Below are 21,255 nucleotides of genomic sequence, written 5' to 3' on the forward strand. Positions count from 1 at the left end.
GGGAAGCTGTCTATCTGAAAGCCAAGTTGTCTCATACAGTCTCTGCCTGCAATTTAAGCTTGGTTCGAAGACTTTCTTTTGGCTGTTCCCCACAAAGTGCCCAGGGTCGGCAGCAGGACTTTTTGAGCTGCTATTAGAGCGGGAGTTGGTGGAGTTCCAGTACATGTACTTAAAATGCATTTATGTGATTTGGCTTCTGTGTGATTCCCTCCCTACACATGCACTCTCTGCAAAAAGGGCTGTAATTAATGCTACTCAGTGCACTGTGGATATCTTTATTTAATTAGCATTGTTAAATTACAAGTCAAAAAGCAATTCTCTTTTTCATGTGCATAAAGGGTCCCACAGACAGCAGAACCAGTATCTTCCTGGGAAGCAAACTTTTATGACATCAGACAGGAATTGTACATTCCTTAACACAGCACAGACGGTCTCTGCAGACCCTGTGTGTGCCTGGAGACAGAAGCAAGAGTCTGAAGAGCATTAAACTGCAGTTCCTTTTAGAGCAAGGTCTCATAAGCTGTTGATTTCTTACAGCCCTGGTGCTGGATCACTACTGTCTTGAGCAAGGATTACTTTTTGCCCTATTTCTTTCCTCACTGAGGTTATTTTAAAATAATACGTTTGGACAATGTACAGAGGAGTCACTGTACAGTGTCCAATTAACATAACAACAAGAGACCTAGCCTTCAAAATGATGAGTAGGAAATAACTTTGGGGCACATTTTAAGATTCCATGATCTTAAAACATGATCTCACTAATGCATCCCACTCCCCACTACATCAACATTATCAGTTTACTTGGTACCCAAATAAAATAACTTTCCTGCAAGCATTTAACTACTGAAGCTGGATTTTTTATTACCTTTGTTTCCTTTACATCAAAATGATCTTCTCTAAGAGCTATATATCTTCCCCTGGTTTAAAAGTACTGGTTCTGCTCCACCACATCGAGTCATTTTATTCTGTAACACAATTGTATAGTACAAGGAAATGAGAGGGGGGCTTCTCCATCTGGTAGATGATCCTCAGAAGTGGAAAAGAAGATGTGCAGGCTTATGCTATTAAACTTTTTGAGTTCAAATGGGATCCAGCTGTTTGGAATCCACAACATTCTTGCAATTTAAATGCTCACAGTATGTATATTTTCAATCCCTTTATTTTTGTTTTCTTTAATTGTTGGGGCCTGAGATCATAAACGCCTCAGTCTTTCAAATGTGAAGTGCAGCTCTTGGTAATTTGTTCTAATCAACTGCAGTAAGAAATGCCTGCTCCGTAACCTTCAATGCTTTTTCTCTCCCCTGACAACAGAATAGACTTCTTGCAAAAAAATAAACATCTGGTTTGAATTGAACATCAAATTGCAGTTACTTAAGTGCCAACTATTAAATTACCTCAAATGTTTTATGTCTGAACATGATTTTTCAAGACAGCTAGATTTTTTAACTGTAGCACAAATGCATATGTACAAATACTTTAGAAGCTTAATTCCCTTGAACACACTTTCTTTTTTATCCTGTGTAGCTTGGTCAGTGTTTTTGCTTTCCATTTACAGAACTTGTTATTCACAAACATTTTTATACAACCAAATATGCCTTATCAGATGGTTAACAGGAAGAAAAGCTCTATCTATAACTCAGGGACTTGATTCTGAAGTCTACAACGTATGGAGGGACTGTCAAGACTATCCAAAACCCCTTATACCAAGCCAGAAAATCACATACACTAAGATTATAGTCTGCATTTCTGATCAGGAAGTTTAACACTAAAATTTGCATCTAAGACCTGCCTCCTCTAAAAACCCAAGCAGCTTCCTTTCTCTAGCACTATATCTGGGGGTGAGTCTTACAGTTTGACTTTCATGACAGCATTTCAGATTTACAGCTTTACATAAATGTTGATCCACCACATTTTTGCAACAGATATTTCTTTTTTGCTCTCTCTTTTTAAGTTTTTAAGTATGTTTCCAGCCCCCTCAGTTACAGGGAATTTTTTAAGATGGAAACCAGAACAATTTGAACTAGAGAAAGCAAATGGGAAATCCACTGTTTTGCAAATGCTTGCAGTTTCTGTATGACTGGAATTGACAGTGTTGCTGAGGCTTCTTTATGGTGCTCCAGGGTCCAGGGAGGACAAAATAAAAAGTATTTTATTCATTGTGAGGAGGTTCTAAAGGGGCATGGGGGAAGTGTAAATGAAAACCATTTTTGTATTCTCTTCAGTATTTCTGCAAACCCCTCCTCCAAAACAAAGAAGTGTAACTGCAAGTGCAGACCAGCGCTATCACTGTTTACTTCTTCTTCCCAGACACTGATCAAAGTGAAACTACAGGGGGAATTGATGCCAAAAAAATTAAATTGAAAGCACAGATGACTTCAGCTGGGTAAATTGCTGGCAATTACTCTGGTGACTTCTAAATTGGATGTGACTGAGTGTCAGTCATTGTCTATGTACTTGTGTTTTCACCAAAGGTGATTGTAATTGTTGTGATGATAAGATTACTCCAAGGAGGAAGTAGTAGTTACAAAGGTGGGGCCACCTGATCAGACATTTCCATGTTAATTAGGTGGCTATTTATAATACTGACTGTGGATTTAGCTATAATACTTGAATAACAAAACGAAGGTCAATCCTCAAATTCACTGACAAAGAACATGAAAGATGATCACAACAAAAATCTACTGAATTGTTTCAGGTGTTGTATGGACAAAATAGTGACTGTTTATGGACAGTAGATAGACAGGAGGAATGATTTAATTTACCACATGTTGTTTGCTGAAAGTGATCTGAACAGGTTTAAAAGTCACAAAGCTAAAATCCATCAAAGACGATGAAGAGGGCATTTTCATTCTGGGGAAAAAAAACCAAGCTAACAAACAACAAACAACTCACCAACCCCACTATTGCTATACACTCGGAGTGTCTAGACAATGGATGTATCTAATTTTCACTTAATGAACTTCAGCAGCACATATACTCACTCTGGTGTGTGTCATTAGGGGAGAAAAACTGTATGTCTTCAACTAGCAGTTGTTCTTGTAGCTTGGGAGAAAATAACTTCAGTTACTACTTAAATAATTCAAATGGATATGGCTGAAAGTTAAGTCTCAGAATTACGTAAGGTGAAGAGGTGAGACTGGAGTAGATCTCTGAGGTCATCTGGTCCAACCCATGCTCAAGCAGGGCCATAGAGAGCCAGTTGCCCAGGACCATGTCTAGACCGTTTCTGACTGTGTCTAGATGGTTTTGAAGTCAGCTTCTCACTGATTTAATTTCTTTAGTTTGACAAAGTCAGTCAGATGTTACTTATTAGCAAAACTTTGCTGATAAAAAACATAGTGAAAATTATTAGGTTTCTCTAAGTACTTTGAAAGAAGTGACAATGCTATTTAGGTGCTAGCGAAAAACTGGATCAGGAAATAACACAAAAATTACTGTCACGGAAACAACATAATGAAGTGCAGAGATAAGTCCTGAAGACAGTGTCCCTTCTCATCAGAGGGGCCACAATGCTTTCAGCCTGAGCTGACAGCTGAAGAAGGGAGCTGAAGGGATCTGATGTAATGACTAGTGTGGGTACTCAAACAGACATGCAGTCAATATTGTTTACACCTACATATCCTAACAAGTAGATAGATTCCCAAATACATATTCAACTACTAAAGCCAGTTTAAAAGCAGTATTAATTACTTTCCTTCCACTTTTTCCCCAGAATTCATCTGCCTGGTTAACGTTAACAGTGAAAACCCAGAAGAATCAACAACCTCAAACTAGTTTTCAGCTGAGGTGCGTTACTATTTATTGAAAGCAGCTTCCTTTCAACATAACCCATGAGGGTAGGCAGGCCCTAAGGATATCAGGCATGTTAACATGTTAAAATGTTTTCCTGTTGAAATAACTTGTGGAAATCTATTCTAGTTGAAGTTATGACTTAATTATGGAATAGCATTCAATATCTGAGCAGGATTATTTCACAACTTTGCCACACAGGAGTCTACATTCAGTCTTTAAACCAAGTATCATCTACTGAACTGGATATGCCTCAAGCAGCAGGGAGCTTGAAACCTAATAAAGGAACTTCTTTTCTATGTCCATGAAAGTGGTTGCAGATTGAAAATTACTAATTTCAGAATAAATATACTTCCAAATTTTATGAAGGACACATATAAACTCATTCACCAAATCAAATGAGGATGTTTGGAAAAGAGAAAGAGATAAGTGTGCTTTCATATTGGGAAAAGGGATTAAAGTAAAACAGGAAGGAAAGGGTCAAAGAAAAAGTAGCTGCCACAGAAACGCTCCACAGTTTTTAGGAGGAACCATGTATAGTGGGAAAAGGCCTGGAGGCATGGACATTGCAGGCTGCTTTGGCAGCTCAGGCAGAGAGTACGTACACCAAGGTTTTTTGTATCATTCATTTTTTTACATACATTATCAAATTAATGACTAGCTTGTTTATAATCCTACTATATCAACTCTGTAATTATGTGTGACAACATCAAAATTCTGAGGAAGTAAATTGTGCATCCCCAAGGATGAGCTTGTGTGGAAGCATGCTTGAAATGAGACTTTTCAAGGGGCTTAAACAAGTTGATATATAAGCCTCACATTTTCTATGGAGGAAGAAGAGAGAAGCTGTGCTCAGGAGACAGGTCAAAGTTACCATGAGAAAATCTGTCAGCAGAGATGCTGGGTATCTTCAAAATATAATTAATCTGGTTTTTTTCTGCAATACAACATAAAAGGGTAATGAACACTCAACCAGAAGAAACACTGTGAGAGCTCTAACAGATGTGCGGGAACAATATCACTAGCAGCCAGTTAAAAGTAGAAGGAAAATACAGAAAAATGGGTGAATGTAAGAAATGAAGGAAAGAGAGAGAATCAAAGAATAAATAGATAAATAAATAAAGATACAAAGACAAAATTCTCAAGGATTACATTTTAAGAAATGCATGTTTGTGCCCCCTTCTCTCCCTCATTCCAAAAATTCAGCTACCATTTTGGGTATCCGTTACAGCTGTCTCTTTCAGTCAGCTTCTCTGGCCCTACAGAGTCTACAGGGGTTTTTGTCTCTGACTGATCTCTGGCTATGAGCAGAAAAGATGGGAGGTTCAAGGAGGATAGGTAGATGCAGAGAGTCTGCATAGTGCCTTCAGCGAGTATCCCAACTGTTTAAATGGATGCTTAAATAACTGTGTGCCTTGAACTCTTCCCACAGCTGAGCCCTCCAGGTTCTCCAGGGATACACGCCATTACCAGTTGAACTCTTAGTCTAGCAAACTCCTTCTCCAGAGGCCAAATCATCTCTCAAGAGCTTTTCAACCAGGCTGGGCAGGTCAGCCATAGTGGGGAACTGCTTCATACCCCTGCACACCCTGCATGGGGCCTCCAAATGAGAGCAAAGGAAGAAGATCCTGTTCACTCTGGAAAAGCACCTACAGGACTCAATTACCTTCCTGTTTTGTAGCTAAGTGAGCTTAATACTATGTACCTGCCCACATATCACCATCTCTCTTATAAGAGCATCTGCATGCAAAGTCCACCTACATTTGCTAAAAATTATACAGCAGCATCCAGCCAACACCACAGGTTGACCTGATGGGATCTCACACATACAACTCATTCAGCAGTGCAAGTTTCCCATGACTTTCAGAAGCTTTTAAAGAAATTAATTTTATTTCCAAGAAATGTGGTATTTGCTATTACTTCTGATGTAACAGCATCAACCCACAGCTGTAAGCCTCATGCCAGGTGCCTGGCAGAGTGACTGCAATGTACTGCAACACTTACAGGGAGAAATTGAGCAGCAGCAATGCTGTTTGGCAAAGGTGGAGCTTGGCTGTGGTGCCTCCCTTCCAGCTTCCCCAGAGCCAGGAAGAGCCTGTGATCCCCTTTCAGCTGCTTAAACCTGCTTACAGGTCTAAATGATAAGACTCTGATGATAGAGGTAGCAGCCTACACCCTACAGCAGACTAGAGATGGGCAATTCTTTTTCCAGGGAAACTTCTGTCACCAGTGATCTCTGACTATTCAGTGTGCAGATGAGGAAGGGTGGTTGTGGGTGGGAGAGTGCTGAAACACTCATATTCTATTCTTCTGAAAAAAAAACCCAAGCCCAGAGCTCTATCTCTTGGCCGTTAGACAGGGATGAAAGAGTGGAACAATTCAGCAGGCCAAAAGAACACTAAGACCACTTCTGGCCTTGAATTTTTATAACCCGGTCAAAGGCTCTGCACACTGCAACCTTTTTTCCTCACCAAGCCCTTGTTTGGACATCATGCATGTCATCACTGCAGTTTTGTCCCCAGGCAAAATCTCCCTCTCTCTTTTTTTCCCATCCCTGCCTACTGGCTACACAACTGGTCTTGAAGCTGCAGTTTGTCTTCTGGGCTTCTTGCCCACACATGGCTCTGGTAGAAACTTCTATGTCCTCATGCCTTCCCACTCTCCTTGCAGCTGCTCCCCTCTGGAAGGCTGAGGAAGGATGTTCTTTGTGTCCCATCCAGTTAAGAGAAGCCTGCAGGGGTTGAGTGCTTGCACGCAGGGAAGGACTCCAAGCTCAGAGCACAAGGAACTGTGGATGTAAAGCAGCAGCAGCAAGGAGTGAGGCACACTGGAGGCAGGCTGCAACAGTTAAAGAATCACCTGTGATATTGAACAATCAGTTTGAGCAAACCAAACCAAACTACCCCTAGTACACTGAAGGTCTAAAATTGATTCTCCTTAGGTAGGTCCTTAACATACAGACCTACTGCATAATCCTAATCATGACAACAGTTACACATTTGCATTTATCCTCCCTTCCCTGATGACAGCTTTATCTGTTCACCTTTCAGAGTGGGATGTCCTTGGATCATAGATCTATCATTTGCTTAGTACAGCTGACTATTTCTGTTACTCATGCATTGCCATTCACAGATGCAAATAAACAATCCAATGATCTCGCAGCAAGGAGCAGCAATATATACTACCTATTACACATATACTATGCTATTACCCACCCTGTGTTGCATGGACAGATGGAAGTGATGAGCATTCACCAGCAACCAGGACTGCTATTTTAACAGCATTCTGGTTTGCGCCAGCTTAACCTCACTGGGAAACTACAGTTTGTTTTCCTCACCCCAGCTTTGCTCAGCACACCAACAAACAAGGGAGCCACAAATTTGCACAAGCACAGGGAACCCTAGAATCCACACAGTTTTAAAAACATATGTGGAAAAAATACTCAAAACCAGTGTGCGTTAACATGCAACAGGAACACTGATACCAAAACTGCAGTCCATTGGGGATATTTTCTTCCTAAGAAGTAGCTTTTGAAAGAAAACCTTTTCTCACATAATGTTTTCTAGTCCTTTGTTTTTCTTCATCTCCTCCTGTTTTATTGCAGCTTAGGACAGCCGTTGTCAGGAGAATCTAGACAGACTTCAAGGGGTGCCAAATTACAGAGACCTCAGGTTTTTCACAGTTAGTTGTTCTTTTCACTGCTGGATTCTTCTAAAGAAAATGAGATTGAATTAATATGTTTTTACTGTATCTGTTCCTCTGCTCTGCTGTTTCCCATGGCCTAGCAGAGGAAGTCTGATTGCCAAGTGTTTTCTCATTTTGTTTAATCTGATACAAAAGGTCACCTCAAGTATCCTTTTGGTATTTGCTCTAGAGCTGAGTATAATAGGTGGCAGCCCCAAAAAGAATGCATGTTGCTAAACTTCAGAAATGTTTGGGTCTTTAGATACAAACAGATGTTTCCTTTTGGTAGCTTCATTTTCCGAGTGATATTCCAAGAAGTATAATGGGCGTAGCCAAATCACAGATGACCATTTTCCAGAAATTAATTGGTTTCACACACTATGTCACAAATTACAAGATAATTTGGTTTCTTAAAAGAGATCAATAATATATTTGTTTAATCAGACTCTTGTTTAAATAGACCTCCAATTATCAATATCTACGGCTAATTTTTGTAGCAGAAGCAGGAAAACAGAAAGATTGGCTCACGTTCAGGTCTGATGCAGATCCACTGAAATTAGCAAAAACTCTGCTGCCTTGGGATCCATTGTGCTACACCAGTTTGGAACAATGTATTTACACTGACAAAACAAATAATTCTAGGAATAACAATTTAATCTGGAGAACTAGTAAACAACTTTGGCTTTATGCTATAATCCTGTGGTCTAAATTTGTTCATAATATATAAAACATAGTTTTAGAATCACAGAGTGGTTTGTGTTAGAAGGGACCTTAAAGCTCATCCAGTTCCAACCCCCTGCCATGGGCAGGGACACCTTCCACTAGACCAGGTTGCTCCAAGCCCCGTCCAACTTGGCCTTGAACACTGCCATGGACGGGGCAGCCACAATTTCTTTGGGCCACCTCTTCCAGTGTCTCACCACCCTCACAGTAAAGAACTTCTTCCTTATAGTTACATGCTTGCTGTTCTCCAAAACAATCCTTTTTGCAAAGTGATAATTAACTTTATGTAATTTTAAATGGCTAACAAAGTCTTCCTGGATATGTTGAGAGAGCTTCTGTCCCCTCAGGAAAATATATGCCATTCTGATCTTTTCAGATGCAAAGTATTTACTTCTTGGAAGTTTATATTTATGGGTCAGGCATAATGACTTTACATGGAAAAGATGAGTCAGAAAAACACTTACTTTTTTAGAAGACTAAACTGAGAATTTGAGGACACAAAAAGGGCAGAGAAATTACAAAACAAAGATTGTTTAAAATGTTTCAGCATTAGAATCAAGCAGCTAAAACATTGATTCTAACTCTTGACTTCAAAACACTCAGAGGCCATAATACCAGTTTCAGCAGCTCTGCTGCAATGACCCAGTTGCCATGATCCTGGTGTTTAAAAAACTAACAGGGCAAAGGAAGATGGAGCACGGATGGGGCCTGCTATACAGCAGGAAACAAGCAAAACAAGAAGCAAAAAAACCCTCAGAAAGCTTTTGAAAAATACAGGCAAATCCCAGCAGTGACAGAGGGGTGGTACAGGAGAGAGCTCCGCAGGGCAGCTCCTTGGGGATCAGAAAGACAAGGTTGCCTAAAATAAGATTAGTGCCTTTGAGAAGAATTATGCCAGATTTGGAATTCCTCTGTATAAAGTATGAATTACTCTTGGTTTGAATATTCAGATTAATGAATAAAAATTTGGTTTCTGACTGTTTTTGTTAGATTCTAACTGCTTTAGTCCAAAGGGTACTAAACAACAGGCAGCTACACAAACTCTTTTATGCTAAAATATACACAGGTGATAAAAGCTCTACTGCTGGCCCATATGTCAGGATTTTACCTCCTTCTGTGAAGAAACTAAGGAAACTAGTTTCAAGCAAACCGGAAAGATCACGAACACAGAACGGGAGAAGTCTGACAGCTCGTCCCCTCTCAGGAGAGAGGCAGCAGTCTTTCTGAAGAATCAAACCAAATTATAGATCACCGGGGCTGTCTGCCTGGATTATCATCAGTTGAATGGTAAAGCTTTAGGCAAGAAACACATTTGCTAAATCCATAATCCTTCTTCTCTTGTACTTCATTGATACTACATAACTAATGCACAATACATGTACTAGCTGCTCTGGAGAGAAATGCAGTCTGAATCATTACAGTGACCAGGTAACAACACAATCTAAGAGGTACAAAACTTGACACTTAATCACAGATCACAAAGAGAAACAAAAGACACATAACCATGGTAAAAGAATAAACAGGGGTGATAACACATGAATTTGGACCGCTATCCCTGTAATCCCACAATGTTGAACTTGAATGCCTCTCGAAGTCTGTATTTTGCATATAATAAGGCATCATATTTTCTAAGCACTTGCAGCTTCTCAGACACTTTGGATGCTCAATGTTATTAAACACATATTGCAGTCACTTTTGCTGTATTAATCTAAAATCCTTTACCCAGATGGAAAAGGAAAACAGAACAGAAGTCAAAGAACACTTCAGGAAAAAAAAAAAACCAACACAATAAATTAACTGGTAAATCCTAAAGGTATAAAATCAATTCTAGCAATGTTTTGCACATGTCCAAATTTTGTGGAGTTCCCAATCTGAACAGCCAAATGATTATTCTAGTGCATACACATTTGGGTCCTGCTGCTACTTTCACTACTGATAGACTTGATAGACTTTGGTTGTGTACCAACAACCAAAATCAACTAAACTGTTCTAGTTGTAGAGTTTGGCTGTGTTTGGAAGGCTGGGAAAACTGTTGTTTCTCTTGTTTCATAAGCAATTGCATATCTCAGGGATGATTTTTCTATCGTAGTATAAATAAAAAGGCTAAAAGTAAAAAACTGTAAGTGAGAATGGCAGCAGTTCTCCAGGTACAGTTGTGCTAATTGGAATAGTAGGTGAGTTTACAAGGTTGAATAAAAACATACAATCAGACTGAAGTTCAGGAATGCCTCAGGTGCACTTGCAAGTGCAAATATAAACAACAAGTGAATCCAAAATCTAACTAGGTCAGTATCATGACAAGCTATTCAGTAGTATTTTTTGCCTGGGACATATTCTAAATAAGATATATGAGATATTATTTTAACAGAGTAAAGTGCGCCCAGTCGCATATTACAGACACCTCAAAGAGCTGTTAACACCTTCAGCAAACTGCCAGTTACTTCAGTCTGTGCTGACTTCAGTTTTACAGAGGAAAAGTAAGGAGGTTTTGTCTCCAAAAACATAGGGGTTTTGATGCTGCCTTTAGAGTGACACCTATTTATAACTCTCCAGTTGAAAAATCAGCTTAGATTAACATACGTGTTATAGAATAAATAAAGTTCTTAGCCATTCCAGTGAAAAAGATGATGACCCTGAATCTCTTTTCCATTTGAGCCACAGAAATGGAAGTAAGGGATGTCTTCAGTTCCCACTAGAATTCTGCAGTCTCAGGTTCTTAGGGATACATCCTGGCAGGAAAACCAGAAGTCTCCGCACTTTCCTTTGTGCCAGCAGAATAGTATCAGTGGGATCCCAGTGAATCATTCCAATAACAAATTGTTCCAGAATAAAATAACTTTTGTCTAAACAGGATTTATTTAACATTCATGTACTCCTTCCTTCTCTTTCTAAGAAGACTATTTTAAACAGCTGTTAACTCTTATTTCAAACCTGATAAACCAAACCCAAACAAACTCCTCTCATATAGAATTTAAAAAATGAGATAAGAATCAGAAAAACTGAAGGTATTGACAAAATATTTTAAATAGTAAGTAGATCTTTTTAAGCAACAAGAGGAAGTGGAGAAGTCTGGTTTGGGGGAAAATGAGTTAATTGGGTCCTTATGGTAATGTCATCAACAATGAAACAGTTGGTGTTTGGTTTGGCATCTTTAAGTTTCAGAGTTACAACTTACTACAATGATCACGAAGGATTCCCCCTCCTCAGTAATTATCAGATGACAGACATTTCCATGCCATTTAACACTCTGGCTCATGTCTCCAAGCTGATCAGATCTGAGAACTAAATAGTTTTTTTCTTTTTTAAGATGAACACTGAATCTTAGAGCACAGTTCTGCAACACAATTAGTTCCATTGACACAGATCTATTATCAATGGGTAATTACATTAAGAGTCTTGAAATCTTTTCACTCTCACAGAGTTAAAACAGAAGAAGGATCAAGCTGTTGCTGCATGCTAAAACATCTGCTGTATGTACTCAACAACACTACAAATTGTCTTGTAAGTCTAACATATGATCCTTGTCTTGCAGCATATTTGTTCAAGACTTGGATCACAACATAGTAATGACAAATAAACCATGTCATCCTTCAGTTATAAACAAAACAAATAATTACTGGGGTTTTCTTTCTGAAAGCATGCTTTTCCTGAGTGTGTTCCTCTAGAGTAAGATTATTTCTGACCTTTCATCTGATAGGTATCACCACTGAGTATTCACCCTTATTTCAAATTGGTTTACAGTAGCCAGATAGGGGCTGCTACAGTGCTAAGTAATATCAGTATTTAAACTGAATTTTAACTTCAACATTTAAATATGAAGCAAGATAGGAGGAAAATTAATATAAATGGTACAATGATAGATATGGCAATGGTACAATGACAGATGAAGTTAAAGGTTGTACTAAAACATGGATTTGGACATATCAAAAGAGATCTTTCTCGCCGTCGGGGTGAACTACAGTGGTGTAACAGTGACTCCATTCCTTTAAAAGTGACAGCACAGGCATCATTTCAGTGGACTTTTCTGGATCCAGGCAGGATGCATGCATATCCCCACGTAACATGATTTGTTACCATAATGCCAATCTTTGCTCCTACTGGCAAGGAATTAAATTAAAGAGTCATGTAATTAGTTACAACCTTCCTATCTTCATGTTTCAAGGAAAGAGAACTCCTTTACTGACTTCAAACTGGCATTCAGGTTTATTTTCAAGACAATATCCCTGAAGCATTTGTCACTTAGGAGATAAATTGGTCTCTCAATAAGAAAATTTGTCTCATTATCTTTCTGTGTATGATTTTTACCTATTACATGTATCCAGGCTTTCTTCAAATATTGAAATTACTTCTAAATATTTACTACAACTGAACAAACATACACTAGATGAATGATAATGAAATAAACAGCACACATGAGAAGTTAAGTGAGGGAAACCCTGGCTACCAGGTTTTTTGCCAAGGACTTCACAAAAACCTTATCCTTGAAATTCAGGTCTCATAATCAAGTCCTTTCTGTCACCTCACATGGCAAAATAAAATGAACTAGACCAGACCAGACTGATGCATAAGGTGCTATATTACAGTAATACGTTTGCCATCGCTAGAAGGCACAGCTGTGGCCCTGCATGAATGTTCTGTTGGTCGTTCATTCTGACAAAATGGTAAGAAAAACCTCCTCACTTCACATCCTCTGAGCACTCACTACTTACAAAGTGGTACGTGTGTGTTGACAGACAGATTGCTCCAATGTTTGTTCAGACTCTCTTTTGGTACACCCTCCACATGGGTGGATCTCCAAAGACCAGTAAAGTATTTTGAAATCCTGAATATATAAAAAAAAATGAAATAATTTGGGGAAAAAAAAAAGGAATGTGATTTGAGAATATGTTTGTCTGAACATTAAAATCTTTGGTAAAGTAAGGAATAGGATTTCACTTATCTATCCGAAGTCAAGAGACACCACGTAATGTGTTAGATGCTCTACGTGGCAGCAACTTCAAATGAGCTTTGCAATGAAAAAAACAGGTAATAGTTTAGTAAGAATTAAGAGTTTTAACTGTACCCTAATTTTCTTTGTAGCACTTTACAGCTTTTAAGATACATGTACGTGGGGACCTCCTCATTCCTGGACAAACAGCTTATTTCCACAACATAAAACTATTACGCATAGTTTACTGAACTCAAAATAAATGTATCTTCAAAAATCCAACAACAAATAAGATCTACATCACACTATAAGTCACAAAATCATAGAATCATAGAATGGCTATGGTTGGAAGGGACCTTAAAAATCATCTAGTTCCAACCCCCCTGCCATGGGCAGGGACACCTTCCACTAGACCAGGTTACTCAAAGCCCCGTCCAACTCAGCCTTGAACACTTCCAGGGATGGGGCAGCCACAGCTTCTCTGGGCAGAGATAATAGTCATAAATTATCCTTAAAGTGTCAGATTCTTTGTTGTTAGTAAACATCTCTATTACGTTTTTAGGCCATTTTCTTCCAGCCATTTATTAACACTATATTATTAATTTTAATTCTTATGGCCTTGTTTGAAAAAACCAAATTAGATACAGATTTATTTACAAAGAACGTATCAAGGAGCATCTATATAAATAAATTCATGTATAACGATATTAAGATAAATACTTTTTTAAAGATAATTGACTTTTTCTATGGGAATTTAATTTCTATGGGAATTAAAGCATGCTCTTGAGAAAACTCAACATTTTATGGAGAAAAACACAACAGCAGTATTTGGACAGGCTGCCAAAACTATGCTATATTTAGCATGGAGCAAAACGAACAAGCCCAGCACACACATAGTTTCCTTACATTTATTTCCTATTTCTACTTAACAAATATCAGATTATAGATCAATATTTATACAGCAACTTGTCTCAAAGGAGCTGTGCAGATGAAAAATCAAGTGCATCAGTGTGTACACATAATCCGCCTGATCTGATTCTAAAAATCATTTTTTACACCAAAGGTTCACTTTGTGGACCTCACACAACACATACATGCTCTTGGTGGCCAGAGAAACATGGATTAGTGTGAGCAGCCAGGTCTCTGGAAATGAAGTAGTATTTCTCTTGCTCACTGAAGCAGTTTTCTGCAAATACATATACTGTCATGGAAACAAATGAGTTTTTGTGGACTCATCCACTACAACCTAAATCTAAGTTTATAGTTAAATAGATATCCTGATGGAACAGCGGTAGACTCTTTTTTTCCTCCCAATTCCTCATTTTTCAAATCTCTCCTAGGAAAGAGCAGAAAGGAAAAGGCACGAGAGCCATATGTAATTTAACAGGTCTCTTCTTGTGAGGGTAATAACATGATGACTTTATTTTAAAATGTGGTATTTGCAGTGCATTGTGAAAACTAAAGATAGCACTGCATAAAGAAACCAGTATTTTTATAAATCCAACCGTGCTAACACAGGCTCTGATAGTCAAGTGGTGCTTTTCAACAAGGGTTTTTCATGCACATGTACACCTTTACTGGCACCATTATAGCACTGTTCTCTTCAGATTATTTCTCTTTAGCCCTGTACTGTAACAACAATATTTCTAGGACTTTACAGATAAGTTTTAAGCATTTTCACTTTTGCAGATCATTAACAATTTTCTGGTAAAGGTACATCCTTTACTTAGGTTTTTTGTCTAATGTGAATTGTCTAGATTTTCTTAGGCTGCAGACAACCTGGGTGTCAAGACTACCTGAGCTTGTTTAAGCAGCTTCCAACCTTTGGCTGTTTTTCCCTGCCTCTGCACTGCACCCCCACATTTTGTCACTTGCAATACTTCTGCGAGTTGAACAGAATCAAAGAAACAGGGCTAGCTGAAAAATAGGGGAGAGCAGAGGTACTAGGGAAGGTTATTTTACAGGAGGATCAATTCTGCAGTTCACCCTCCAGCTGCACAACCAACCGTGCCAGCTGACTGCAGTGAAGGGTCAGGGATTGCAGGGGAGAGCAAGAGGTGGGCAGAGACCTCCGAACCAAGCAGCACTGCCACCAGGGAAGTCCCTGTACCTTCTGCAGACCCTCCAGCAATAGTCCACTTAATTTGATGGGACAGTATTTTGGTGATAATCAGTCTGTGATAGATAATATGCTCGGTGTTTGCTTTGCAGAACAGCACTCTGTTCACTCTTCCCCAGGCTGCATGGATTCCAGGAAACGACAGTGCAGTAAAACTCTATTTCTGCTACAAGGCCAAATATTTTGAGCACAAATTGATGGCAGATTTAGCCATTTGGAAAGGCCTGGCTTTACAGTCATTCTTTAGAAAGGAGCTTGCTTCAAAGATGACAGAAGCATATATAAATACTTTATTACTGGTACAAATAGAGCCATCTAGTATTTACATCATTCAGTCATTGAATATCACACTTCTTTCCTCAATCACCTGCTAGTACAGCTCACACCCCTGCAAAAAAAAAAAAAAAAGCTGCAAGTAACACCTGCACACAAAGCCTAAATATTCCTAGATTAACAGAACTTGTGACTTTTAGGAAGTCACCAACATCATTCTGTTAACCATGTTTTTGTTGTTGTCGTGTATCTATTTCTCATAGGTTGGAACAAAGAGCCATCTCCATTTCATTCTAGCAATTCTCCAGATGTTTGCATAAATGCAAAAAGAAGCAGTGAATTCTTAATTAGAACAAAACGTATATGTTCAACACGACATGTTGAAATCATTAGCCTGCTAATACTGAAAAGCCCTAAGAAGTGTAACTTCCAGTGAGCACAAAATATTGATACTATCCCAAAAAATCGTTATTTCTTATTTTGCTTATAAAGGATTGTTAGTTCACTGACATAATGGCATCTTATTAGTCTATCTTGCAACAGTGGTCTATCTGCTTTGGAACAGACCATTTTAAGTATTTTACTGTTTGCACTATCCAAACATGTTACAAGCGAAAGAGAAAATGGAATGTATGGTGAAAAGACCTGAAAGAATGAATGATGAGGCACGCTCCACAGTCCCATGAAACAGCAGTGCCAGTAATACAAAGAAGTTACAGCCAGGCTATAACTGAAGAGTGATGTTATGAGATGTAATCTAAGACACCTATTTTTTTTTTCAGCAAATGGATTTATTGACATAATTGATTATAACCATGTACAGCATCTATGCATCTCCCATTGGAAGAATATCCAGTGATAGAGCTAATGTTAGTGTGATACACAGCTTTACTCAATAACCCCCACTGCATTTTTAACAACAAACAGTGGTGTATTCCACAGTCAAGTCATAAATGGCCAGAAAGCACCCATGTGTCCAGAAGAACAGAAATTTAAGATTAACAAAAAATAAAACCTGATCCTAGATTCATTCAGCTTTAATTCCATTCAACATTACAAGAGTTACAAATTTTAATCTATACACTGACAAAGGAGTTTGGCCTCTGATATTCATGAAAACTACTCCCTGTCAAAATGAAATCCCTAAGGACCTTTTGCTACTGACTCAAGCATCAGTACTTTTTTTTTTTTCCTCCATTTAAAACAAAAAGATTAAGGCAAACAATCTCTACACTCTCTTCTTTCCTCCCATTTGAATTTAAAGACTGAAAAAACTCTGGCAGAAACACCAAGTCTTGTCTCTCCATTCAGTCACTAAACTCCAACTGAAGGTACCAGTTACTACGGTGTTTTTTGTAAACACTTGTTCATCTGAAAAAAAAAGTGGGGGGAGGTAGGGAGGGAATAAAGAAAGAACAAAACTCAAAAACAAAACACAAAAAAACTCCCAGACCAACCAAATTTCTTACTTGCAATTATGGTTATAAACAACTTGTAGTCATGAACACCCCGAGTCAGCAATGAATGCCTGATATTGAGACAAGCATCTCCATAACCCGCTAACTTCCTTCAAGCCATTCAGTTCCACAAGAGTTCATCTGAGGTTGCACATTAAATTCAAAGGAGCAGAAGTACTGTCAATGCTCTCAACAATTTACCAAACTCCACCTAAAACGTTTGCATTTAAAGTGTAGCCCCAGTTTAGACCTCTTTAATTAGCTCATTTCCAGACCACATTAAAAGAATTATTAATGTAAACTAAAACACTGTATTTTGTAGTATCAGAACCACATTCTGTAAGTAAATATTTAGGGAAGTAAAAGTCCCAAGAAAGTAAAGAGCAACTGATCATAAAATGATTAGCATTGCTCTAAAAACAAAAGCAAAATTCAAATTAAAACCAAACCCAACTCAAACACCATATACTAATGCATAAGGGTTTAACTTTAGCATTACTCACTCAGCTACACAAAACACAGAACCTAGATTAATATACAAAACGTGTTATTTCACAGTGAGGTACATAAAGCTTCTAACTTTAGTAGGCTAAGGCTAGGAGAGAATTGCCTGTTAGGATAAAAACTGTTTCACATTCCTGAAATATTCTCACCTATTATTGTTTCTGAAGGAAGGCAACAATATTATTTATCCATCAACAGTTCACCTCTGCATCCACCCATTTAGAAATTAAGATGGATTATGTGAGAGTCAGTGATGTACTTACTGACCATCATGGACTCAGACAATTAGAGTACACATTACTGTGTACAAGTACCAACCAGTATTTATTCAAAATCAATTCAAAAATAGCCCATTTGTAAACATATTATAAAGTTCTTGTTAGTTTTTCCCAGTGGTGTCAGCAATATATTCCTGTAAAACTAACCAGTTGCATTACTGTTTCTTGTTTACAAAAAGGTATGAAAACACACTCGTGCACATTAAATCGCCTCACATTCATTTGGAGTTAAAACAGCACAGCCTTCAAACAGTCCAGAGTAAATCGTAGATTTCCAGCCCTCCAAATAACTCACTGGTCACACACACAGTTCAACAGTAACATTCAAAGACGACCCCCAGTCCAATTTTTGATTGAGAAGGGCCAGTGCCTTTGACAGGTCTGTTCAAAGCACCCTCGCACAGGCCCAGGCTGCTCCCTTCAACTTGTTGCAACTGCAGCCCGGGAAAATCCACCTGTAGGAAAGCACACTTAAATTTATGGCTCCGGGACCACATAAGCAGGAATCACCTGCTGTCTGCAGTCGCTCCCACTGTTTTTCTCTCCTCATGACAAAGAATGGCTACCGTAAATCGAGGCTTTTGCTCGGGTTAGTGTCGACTTCTGAGAAAACGGTGACATCCCCGCAGAGGTGACCCAGCAAGCCCGCCTCTTCACAACATCAGCCCCGGCCTGCAGTGAGGGCGGCTGAACGCACCCACTTTAGTACAGCTCTCCACCTCGAGGCCGCGATCCCGCGGGGCCCAGGCCAGACCCTCACCGATCGAGAGCCACCTCGCCTTGCCCGCTCCCGGTGCGCCTGGCCGCCAGGGGCCCGCCGGGAGCGGTAGTTGGGCGGGCTCAGTCGGCGAAGCGCTGCAGCAGGTGGTCGTCGCCGTGGCGTCCGCCGCCACCGCCGCTGTTGTCCATGAAGCGCTCGCAGGGGAACTCGATGAGGTCGGCCTCGCTGAGGGCGCAGGCGGCGCCGCGGGGCGGCCGGTGCGACTGGAAGCCCGAGAAGTCGTTGGAGACGCCGGTGCCCATGGAGCGGAGGGGCCTGCGGGTGGAATAGAGGTGCCGCACGTGGACGGGGGCCGCCTTCCGCCGCCGGCGGCCCAGCACCTTCTTCCTCAGCAGGCGGGAGGCCCAGGCAGCCAGCGCCGCGAAGAGCAGCAGCGCGTTCACCGCCAGCAGCACCAGGGTGAGGAGCTGCTGGTCGGGGCCGCGGGACCCGCCCGCCGCCGCCGCACCGCTCTCGGGCAGGGTCACCAGCCCAGCGCAGTGGTCCCGCGGCGCCACCGGGCACACGCGGCCGCCGAGGATGCCCTCGACGCAGACGAGGTAGGGGGTGTCCGGGCGGAGCTCCCGCAGAGTGGCGGCCGGTTCCCCGCGCTCCGGCAGGTAGACGAAGCGCTGGAACTTGACGGCGGCGCCAAAGCGGTCGAACAGAAGGCGGAACCGAGCCGGCCCCAGCAGGCGGGGGCTGCGGTGCGGCCGCACAGCCCAGCGCACCGTCACCGAGGTGGAGCCCACCGTTTCCACCGACAGGTTGCAGAGGAACAGCTTGTTGAAGTCGCACGGGTCGGACACCAGCGGTGGGACCCCAGCAGCCGGTGCCGACCGGGGCTTCCCTGAGCGCCGGGGCCACGCCGCGCTGGGCGGTGCCGGCCCGGACGCCGAGGGGCGGGCGGGCGGCGGCGTGGGGCTGGCGGCCTCTGCCGCGGCCCTCGGCGGCGCCGCCGGGCCCTCGGGCGCCCCCAGCAGGCGAGCGGTGGAGGCGGACGGCGGCGGCCCAGGGGGACCGCGGGGCAGTCCCTCGCCGCTGCTGTTGCTGCCGAGCCCCTCGACAGACGGCGGCGGGGACGCGGCGGAGGCAGAGGCACCGTCGTGGCAGGAGCCGCCGTCCTGCGGCGGCGGGAGCTGGGAGTCCTGCAGGTAGTCGAGGTACTTGCCGGCCAGGGCGGGCGGCAGCCGGCACTGCACGAAGACCGTCAGCAGGCGGCCCTGGGAATGCCAGGCCCCCAGCCAATGCTTCAGGCCGCGGAGGCGGCAGTCGCAGCTCCAAGAGTTCCCTTCCAGCTCCAGGCGGTAGAGAGCCGGGTTGGAGGCAAAGAGCTCGCCGGGAAGGGTGGTCAGCGTGTTGTCTCTCAGGCTGAGCTCCCGCAGGCGGCCGACGTGGCCGAAGGTGGCAGGATGCAGGGCGGTCAACGCGTTGCGGCTCAGATCCAGTGCCTCCAGGCTGCTCAGCGGCTCCAGCAGGGCAGCGGGCAGGTGGCTCAGCAGGTTTCCCTCCAGGCGCAGCTCCTTCAGTGAGCCCAGGCCAGAGAAGGCATCGGGGGCCAGGTGAGCCAGCCGGTTGCCACTGAGCGAGAGCTTCGCCAAGCCGGGCAGGTGCTGGAAGAGCCCCCCTGTGAGCTGCTGCAGGCTGTTGCTGGCCAGCAGCAGGGTGTGGAGGGAGCGCAGCGGCCCGAAAATGTCTGGGTGGCGGAGGGAGCTCTGCTGGTTCCCCGAGAGGTCAAGGAAGCGCAGCTTAGCCAGGCCAGTGAAAGCACCACGGCTCAGCCAGCGGATGCGGTTGGATTCCAGGTGCAGGTAGAGTAAGTTCGGCAGCCCTGAGAAAGTGGAGTCGCCCAGCGAGCCTAGCTCATTGCCATCCAGCCGCAGCTTGACAAGGCTGCTGAGGCCGGAGAAGGAGGCAGCGCTGAGGCGGCCGATCTCATTCGCGTTCACGTAGAGGATGCGCAGCTTAGCCAGGGCGCTAAGGGTGCCAGGGGCCAGCGCCGGCAGCAGGTTGTTGCCCAAGTAGAGTTCCTCCAGCCGATCCAGGCGCTCAAAGGCCTTGGGATGCAGTGAGCGGATCCGGTTGTACTGTAGGTCCAGGCGCTGGAGCCCTGCCAGGCGGTGGAAGTCGAAGGCAGAGATGTTGGCGATGAAGTTGCCCCCGAGGCTGTAGGTGAGGACATCCTGGGGCTCGGCAGCCTTGGGCACGGAGCGAAGGCCCCGGTTGGTGCAGAGGAGGTGCTGGTGTTGCTGGCAGTCGCATGGCTCGGGGCAGATGGACTCGGCCGCGGGCAGCAGTAGGAAGAAGAGGGGGACGGAGCCCCAGAGCACCCGCGGCAGCACCATCAGGCGGACCCAGCTCGGCACCCCCATCCCGGGACGAGCCGTGGGCTGCTTCCCCCGCCGGCTTTGTGTTTCTCCGGCATCCCCCCCGCCTCCTCCGCGGCTGCTAATCGGCCCTTCCTCTGCTCCGCGCCGGGCTGAGCTCTGTGCCGGGCAGGCAGGCGTGGTGGCGGCAGGTCGCGGTGCCCGGCACGATGGGCTCGCCGGGGGCACAGAGCGGTGAGAGCACTGCAGCCGCCGCCGCCCGGGCTCGGCCGCCCCTCGCGGGCTATGGTTCGGCGGTCGCGGGGCCGGTGGTACTGCGGGGGGCGGGCCGCGGAGTGGAGCGGCTGCCCGCTGCTCCGCCGGCTCTCCCAGGGGCGGAGGGGGCGGGCGGAGCGGGCAGGCGGAGCGGTGGGG

General features: G+C 43.1%; 1 protein-coding gene across 1 annotated transcript; it reads right to left on the reverse strand.

Moving 5' to 3' along the window:
- Nucleotides 1-18,594: 18,594 nt before the first annotated feature.
- TRIL (TLR4 interactor with leucine rich repeats) lies at nucleotides 18,595-20,886 on the reverse strand (the record flags this gene model as incomplete). Its single annotated transcript, XM_080610783.1, has 1 exon — nucleotides 18,595-20,886. The coding sequence occupies one exon, from the start codon at nucleotides 20,884-20,886 to the stop codon at nucleotides 18,595-18,597; it is 2,292 nt and encodes a 763-aa protein (XP_080466909.1).
- Nucleotides 20,887-21,255: the final 369 nt, after the last annotated feature.

The sequence above is a fragment of the Psittacula echo genome (assembly GCF_963264785.1).
Source record: "Psittacula echo genome assembly, chromosome: 2".
In the NCBI taxonomy this organism is placed as follows: Eukaryota; Metazoa; Chordata; class Aves; order Psittaciformes; family Psittacidae; genus Psittacula; species Psittacula echo.